At 43.4% G+C, this 8,409-nt stretch overlaps 1 protein-coding gene across 1 annotated transcript; it reads left to right on the plus strand.

The window, feature by feature from the left end:
• The first annotated feature begins 1,481 nt into the window (after positions 1-1,481).
• On the plus strand, positions 1,482-3,482 carry LOC120031007 (retinol dehydrogenase 13). The gene is made up of 6 exons (XM_038976521.1): positions 1,482-1,613; positions 1,861-2,052; positions 2,435-2,596; positions 2,686-2,805; positions 2,956-3,160; positions 3,377-3,482. The coding sequence occupies exons 1-6, from the start codon at positions 1,601-1,603 to the stop codon at positions 3,480-3,482; spliced, it is 798 nt and encodes a 265-aa protein (XP_038832449.1). The 5' UTR covers positions 1,482-1,600.
• The last annotated feature ends 4,927 nt before the right edge of the window (positions 3,483-8,409 follow it).

An 8,409-nucleotide genomic window follows, 5' to 3' on the forward strand; every position in this document is an offset into this window, starting at 1 on the left:
TCATTGTAGGCAGCAGATTAGCCTAAATTGCATGACATGGATATAGTTTTTATGCCAGATCACGTTCTAGGAATTGTATTCTAGTAAAATGCATTGTTAAACAATTCTGTCTATTCATTTGCATTGGTATGTTTACGTTTGTTTGCAGCGTTTTCATTCGCTGGACTGGGCTCACTCAGTTCACACCTAGAGATGTAACATAACACTTTGTATTTCGACACAACTGCTGCTCTCGTATTGCCCATGATACATTAGAGAATACGATTGTAATCTCTTCGTAATCTGAAGACAGACGCTAAATCCCTCTACTTAAATTGCTTTAAACCTATGAATAGCCTCGCTCTCAGATGAGAGCATCATAGCCGACAAAACATCGTAATATTCCTCGATTAGAACGAGGTGACTCCCAAGGCGGACGGTATTCGGTCCGTCCACCTAAAGTCTGGCAGGTTTTTGCCTAGGCTACGGATAAAATGTGGGATGAAGTTGATCCGTCTGCGCCGGTTAAGTATGGCGCTGTCATAGCGGTCACAGTGATCTGTAAGTCATGGCCTTTGTTTTTCATTGTACTATTTGAAGCGTGTTTGTTACAATGAAATAACCAAGTAAAAAAACATAGAATAGTCTTTGAATTAAATGTGAAGGCGGGGCAAGGAAATCACTCAGAATATGAAATCGATTTAACGGTTTAAAGAAAAGGCTCTAAAGATAATTTTCATTCTCTATTATCATTCAATTTGGTTTGTCTTTTTGTCTCACTTATTATTGTTTTATTAGAGAGAGCGATAACTTTGTTGTTATTTTGAATATTAAACAAGACAAAATTGGTTGTGTTAATTCTAATTTGTGAAGAACACTTACTAAATTTGCCAACATATATTTATGCTCTCTTTGCAGACATCTGTTATTAAGATGTTATCTTGATGTTATTCAATGTTTTTTAACAGTTCTTTATCACAAACATATCACAGGTCTTAATATCAAGTGCACAGTTAACTCCTATTCATACATTCCAGGAGCATGTTAAAATGCTCAGAGTTTCTGTCAGTCCACCCAGAAAAATGTGATTTTAAGAGTCCTACATTGCCTCCTCCAAAAACACATCATCAGCTCAGACACCAGAGCTTCACTGTCAGAGTTCTAGTCCATATTCCGGGTCACCATAATATTTTGCTCTCAAATTAACCCACTACACTCTTAGAAAAAAGGGTTCCAAAATGGTTCTTCGGCTGTCCCCAAAGGATAACTATTTTTGGTTCCATGTAGAACCCTTTTAGGTTTTAGGTAGAACACTTTTGGGTTCCATGTAGAACTCTCTGTGGAAAGGGTTCTAAATGGAACCCAAATGGTTCTACCTGGAAGAAGAACCGAAGAACCCTTTTAGGTTTTAGATAGCACCTTTTTTTCTAAGTGTATAGCTTTCAAGCGATAATGTGGGAGGGAATCAATTCTTTCCATTTTGTTTGTTGCACCGCCAGGCGTTGTTCTGTTGAGAAAATGGATTGCTGGGGGTGTGTGTCAATCTTCAGTCCAATTACGCGGCAAGACGGTGTTGGTCACCGGTGCCAACACCGGTATTGGCAAGGAAACGTGCCGTGACATGGCACGTAGAGGTATGGCACAATCACATTATGTAGCTATGTACACAATGTCACAAGTATGTGTGTGTCATACTGTACAGACACAGTTTGACCTACTTTAAGGCAGGGTGTTATATTGCTGCCTTCGACCATCCCATCCCAGGAAATGGTTGTAATACTGGGAGCAGGGTACCCTCCTCTTTGGACAGGATGTGCTCTGTGGGGGGATGGCGTGTGTTGTGTGTTTGTGCCTTCTCTAACTGACTTTGGGGTGCTGCAGGGGCGCGGGTGGTGATGGCATGCCGGGACCTGACACGGGCTGCGAGGGCGGCGGACGAGATTCGTCAGGCCACGGGGAACAGCAACATCGTAGTGCGGCACCTGGACCTGGCCTCTATGTACTCTGTCAGAGAGTTGGCCAGAGAGTTCACTGCCAGTGAGGATCGCCTAGATATACTCATCAACAATGCCGGTGAGCATCAGCAACCACTGGAACAGCCATGTCTGGATGGAAAGCTGGCTCTATGGCTTCAGCAACCACTGGAACAGCCATGTCTGGATGGAAAGCTGGCTCTATGGCTTCAGCAACCACCGGAACAGCCATGTCTGGGCCCAGATTCACAAAACGTCTCAGAGGGAAAAGTGCTGATCTGGGATATTTTTTATTCTTCTTTTAGATCATAACGAATAAGATTACATGGACCGGGGGGACCTGATCCTAGATTAACACTCCTACTCTGAGACGCTTTGTTAATACGAGCCTAGAATGGGAAGCTGGCTCTATGGCGTTATAACTGATAAGGATGGTTGATTCCAATTATATAGCGCTTCATCATGATGGTTGTCTCCATCAGGTGTGATGATGTGCCCTAAGTGGCTAACAGAGGACGGCTTCGAGACACAACTGGCTGTCAATCACCTCGGACACTTTCTGCTGACCAATCTCCTTCTGGGGAAGCTCAAGAGCTCCGCCCCTAGCCGTGTGGTCAATGTATCTAGCATTGCACACAAAGGGGGTAAACAGGTCTATTGGACATTTTTCTGCCTTTCCATAATATAGGTGCCATGCAATGTAAAAAAACAATGTATATTTCCCTACATCCAGGTAAGATCCAGTTTGATGATCTCTTCTTTGCCAAGAGGCCGTACAACTCCCTGGTCAGTTACAGGCAGAGCAAGCTGGCCAACGTGCTATTCTCCAGAGAGCTGGCCAGAAGGTTGAAAGGTAAACAGAAATACCCTCGGTTGTCTTTGGCCTTGTACACATTTATTACAACAATATTGTCACCAATAAGAGTTTTAATTCACTGTCAGATAGGACTTTTCCCAGACACAGTGTAGAGGTGTAAAACACTGGGATCTGATCCCCTGGTAGGTACGGGGGTGACGTCCTACAGCCTGCATCCCGGGGTGATCAGGACAGAGCTGACTCGCCACGTGGAGACCTGGTTCCCCATGCTGAGGGCCATCCTGTCAGCCCCCTCCGTGCTCCTCATGAAGACCCCCACCCAGGGTGCCCAGACCTCCATCTACTGTGCTGTCACCCCAGGGCTGGAGCACAAGTCTGGCAGCTACTTCAGGTAAGCTCTGTGGTGAAAGTAGTGCTGGATAGGACATGGACATCAAGTATTTTATTGTTTTCAATTGTTGCCAAGGTTGTTTAGCTCCGGTTTGTAAAGTGTTATTGGTGTGTGTGTGTGTGTGTGTGTGTGTGTGTGTGTGTGTGTGTGTGTGTGTGTGTGTGTGTGTGTGTGTGTGTGTGTGTGTGCGTGCGTGTGCGTGTGTGTGTGTCTCAGTGACTGTGCCATGACGGAGACCGCCCCAGAGGGGAGGGATGATGCGGTGGCCAAGAGGCTTTGGAAGGAGAGCGCCCGTCTGGTGGGTTACATAGAAAAAGACTGAACAACCCCCTCCACCTGAAAACTATAGAGAAAGACTGTACAACCCCCTCCACCTGAAAACTATAGAGAAAGAATGAACAACCCCCTCCACCTTCAAACTATAGAGAAAGAATGAACAACCCCCTCCACCTTCAAACTATAGAGAAAGACTGAACAACCCCCTCCACCTGAAAACTATAGAGAAAGACTGAACAAACCCCTCCACCTGAAAACTATAGAGAAAGAATGAACAACCCCCTCCACCTTCAAACTATAGAGAAAGACTGAACAACCCCCTCCACCTTCAAAGCATAGAGAAAGAGTGTACAACCCCCTCCACCTTCAAACCATAGAGAAAGACTGTACAACCCCCTCCACCTTCAAACCATAGAGAAAGAGTGTACAACCCCCTCCACCTTCAAACCATAGAGAAAGACTGAACAACCCCCTCCACCTTCAAACCATAGAGAAAGACTGAACAACCCCCTCCACCTTCAAACCATAGAGAAAGACTGAACAACCCCCTCCACCTTCAAACCATAGAGAAAGACTGTACAACCCCCTCCACCTTCAAACCATAGAGAAAGACTGTACAACCCCCTCCACCTTCAAACCATAGAGAAAGACTGTACAACCCCCTCCACCTTCAAACCATAGAGAAAGACTGTACAACCCCCTCCATCTGAAAACCATAGAGAAAGACTGAACATCCCCCTCCACCTTCAAACCATAGAGAAAGACTGAACAACCCCCTCCGCCTTCAAACCATAGAGAAAGAGTGTACAACCCCCTCCACCTTCAAACCATAGAGAAAGACTGTACAACCCCCTCCACCTTCAAACCATAGAGAAAGAGTGTACAACCCCCTCCACCTTCAAACCATAGAGAAAGACTGAACAACCCCCTCCACCTTCAAACCATAGAGAAAGACCGAACAACCCCCTCCACCTTCAAACTATAGAGAAAGACTGAACAACCCCCTTCACCTTCAAACCATAGAGAAAGACTGAACAACCCCCTCCACCTTCAAACCATAGAGAAAGACTGTACAACCCCCTCCACCTTCAAACCATAGAGAAAGACTGTACAACCCCCTCCATCTGAAAACCATAGAGAAAGACTGAACATCCCCCTCCACCTTCAAACCATAGAGAAAGACTTAACAACCCCCTCCACCTTCAAACCATAGAGAAAGACTGAACAACCCCCTCCACCTTCAAACTATAGAGAAAGACTGAACAACCCCCTCCACCTTCAAACCATAGAGAAAGACTGAACAACCCCCTCCACCTTCAAACCATAGAGAAAGACTGAACAACCCCCTCCACCTTCAAACCATAGAGAAAGACTGAACAACCCCCTCCACCTTCAAACCATAGAGAAAGACTGAACAACCCCCTCCACCTTCAAACCATAGAGAAAGACTGTACAACACCCTCCATCTGAAAACCATAGAGAAAGACTGAACATCCCCCCCACCTTCAAACTATAGAGAAAGAGTGAACATCCCCCCCACCTTCAAACTATAGAGAAAGAGTGAACATCCCCCTCCATCTTCAAACCACAGAGAAAGACTGTACAACCCCCTCCACCTTCAAACTATTGAGAAAGACTGAACATCCCCCTCCATCTTCAAACCATAGAGAAAGACTGAACAATCCCCTCCATCTGAAAACAGGGAACTCATGAACTTAGGACAGCCCCAACCCTCTCTGACAAACAGCATCAACAGATTGGACGACAGGTACCAAGGAATCCTCAAGCCTTCTCTGACCTCTCAATATAAAAAAAAACCTGTAAGGAGTCTTCAAAAAGACATGCATGGGTGATGTATAGTTACCAGGTTGGGGCGTCCATGCTTACCTTGGAGATTGCAGACTGAAAGACTAACAGACCTGTAGGAACTCAACTCAGGACAAAAAGTCCTTTCACCTCACTATGCTGGAGATCAGATATCCAATAAATTTTTTGGAGCATCCATCGCCAGTCATTCTTGTAGAATTCTGGCCCCTGTTAACAGGGGCATCATGTACCCCAACAATCTGAGGTTTAACGGGGGTCATGTACCCCAAAAATCTGAGGTTTAACAGGGGCGTCATGTCTCCCATAAATCTGAGGTTTAACAGGGGCATCATGTACCCCAACAATCTGAGGTTTAACGGGGGTCATGTACCCCAAAAATCTGAGGTTTAACAGGGACGTCATGTCCCCCATAAATCTGAGGTTTAACAGGGGCGCCATGTACCCCAAAAATCTGAGGGGGCACAAAGTATGTGAGGATGGCTGGGGGGGTGGTTGGATAATTTAGCAATTTTTAAACACCTGAAACAGCTTTTTCCTGCAATCTAGAGCCATGATCATTATGTTTAATTTTATGTTAAAATATGTATATTTTTCTGCATATCTAAGCATACTTTTTGAACTGTCTGTATCCACCTGACTGGGGGTTCTTTTTTTAAAGGAACAAAATATTCTTCTCTACATCTCTGCTAAAAATCTGGGTAAAATATTGAAAGGAATGTGAGTCTTATTCAGTACATTTAATAATTCCTCACTTTTCTAAAGTCTACCAACCTTGCCAGCACACATGCCAGCTAAGATAGTTAGACAAGCTAGCTACTCTAACTTGTTTGATAGCCTGAAATGGCTTCTTTATAGCTAGTTATGAGGTTGGGAGATTGGGAACCTATCTGGGCTAGCTAAAGCCAACTTCATAAAATTGCTAGGAGGCTATTTATTTTTTTATTTATAAAAATAGGACACATCTGAAGGGGCACGTGCCCCTGTGCCGCCTATGGGCATTATGCCTCTGTAACGGCTTTCCTCCTCCTCTTCATCCGAAGAGGAGGAGCAGGGATTGAACCAAAATGCAGCGTTGAGTGATGACATGATTTATTTAAACAAGACGAAAAAACGAACTACACTTGAATAATTAACAAAACAAATAAACGATGTAGACAGACCTGGACGACGAACTTACATGAAACACGAAGAACGCAATAACAGGAAAACTGACTACATAAAACGAACAAACAAAACCGAAAACAGTCCCGTGTGGCGTAACATACAGACACTGACACAGGAGACAATCACCCACAAACAAACAGTGAGAACAACCTACCTTAATATGACTCTCAATCAGAGGAAACGTCAAACACCTGCCTCTAATTGAGAGCCATACCAGGCAACCCAAAACCAACATAGAAACAGAAAACATAGACTGCCCACCCAAACTCACGTCCTGACCAACTAACACATACAAAAACGAACAGAAAACAGGTCAGGAACGTGACAGCCTCTGCCTGATAATATGAATGTCAGTTGAGAGTGTTGTACTTGGTAGCTTAGTACATTGGGATGAATATTACACTGGTGATCATGCATTTACTGCAGTTTAACACTTTAGAGCAGGGGTGTCAAACTCATTCCACTGAGGGCCTAGTGTCTGCAGGTTTTTGGTTTTTCCTTTCAATAAAGCCCTAGACAACCAGGTGTGGGGAGTTCCTAACTAATTAGTGATGTTAATTCATCAATCAAGTACAAGGGAGGAGCGAAAACCCGCAGACACTCGGCCCCCCGTGGAATGAGTTTGACACCTGTGCTTTAGAGTGTCATGTTTATGAAATAAGCAGGTAAATAGTATATTTCATCATTAGAGATTGCAGGTAATTATTGCCAAGTATTCACCTGGTTATTTCCTGAGGGCACTGTAAAAGCATGTTTATACTAAATGTTCTCTGTAAAGAGTAGTTTGGAATTCACTCCTGAAATGGGAAACTACTGATGGTCGTTCTGTTTTTCAAGGAAGGATCATCTTCAAGGTAATTTTGCAAAGTAGCAACAAGGACTATCTCAAATAAAATCTTAGCTTTGTTTCTGTTGTTACCTTCATTTGAATAACAAAAATGTGTGTTTGCATCAAACTGTATAAATGTGATTATCTTATTCCATCTGTAAAGGTTTTCTGGCATGCAGTGAGCAGGAGTAACCAGCAGAGGGTAATGTGTCCATTATAATTGAGCCACTAAAGAGCAGCATAGTCCACTTACCACGCAGTCAGCAGTCAGCACTCTACAGCCTCTTTCCAGGATTGCCGATACTGAGTAATAACTGAATTGTTTTAAACATACTACTCAGGTGTCCTTTCATGTTCCCAATGAATCATATTTTTACAATGGTGACAACCTCTCAAATATAATTTGTCAATAGCCAATATTGTTCCAAGCAGTTCACATCCAGAGACCCATAAAGAGTGTGAAATTGTTTTGTATTGTGGGAAAGGGGGTTAATTTCATAAGCTATGGTTGTCTAAAAATATCAGTGTCAGAGAAATTATTTTACAACAAGTGCTTTGAAATAAAGAAGCTGAGACACACTCTATACCACCATAAGTATATGACATTCATAGTTTCTAATAGACTCTACTATAAGGGTTTATAATAATGTTAGGAGTCAGTAAACATGCTGTCCTTATACACCTAATGGTTCAGTATACATGCTGTGGTTATAGGCCTAATGGTTCAGTAGACATGCTGTCCTTATAGGCCTAATGGTTCAGTAGACATGCTGTGGTTATAGACCTAATGGTTCAGTAGACATGCTGTGGTTATAGGCCTAATGGTTCAGTAGACATGCTGTCCTTATATACCTAATGGTTCAGTAGACATGCTGTGGTTATAGGCCTAATGGTTCAGTAGACATGCTGTCCTTATAGACCTAATGGTTCAGTAGACATGCTGTGGTTATAGGCCTAATGGTTCAGTATACATGCTGTCCTTATATGGTTCAGTAGACATGCTGTCCTTATAGGCCTAATGGTTCAGTAGACATGCTGTGGTTATAGGCCTAATGGTTCAGTAGACATGCTGTCCTTATATACCTAATGGTTCAGTATACATGCTGTGGTTATAGGCCTAATGGTTCAGTATACATGCTGTGGTTATAGGCCT

The sequence above is a fragment of the Salvelinus namaycush genome, chromosome 37, assembly GCF_016432855.1.
Source record: "Salvelinus namaycush isolate Seneca chromosome 37, SaNama_1.0, whole genome shotgun sequence".
NCBI classification, from domain to species: domain Eukaryota; kingdom Metazoa; phylum Chordata; class Actinopteri; order Salmoniformes; family Salmonidae; genus Salvelinus; species Salvelinus namaycush.

Bases quoted from the DNA above. Each gene is read 5' to 3' on its own strand.
- LOC120031007 (XM_038976521.1), top strand. The intron at 2,053-2,434 runs GTGAGCATCAGC...TGTCTCCATCAG, and splicing joins TATACTCATCAACAATGCCG to GTGTGATGATGTGCCCTAAG. The intron at 2,806-2,955 runs GTAAACAGAAAT...ATCCCCTGGTAG, and splicing joins GCTGGCCAGAAGGTTGAAAG to GTACGGGGGTGACGTCCTAC.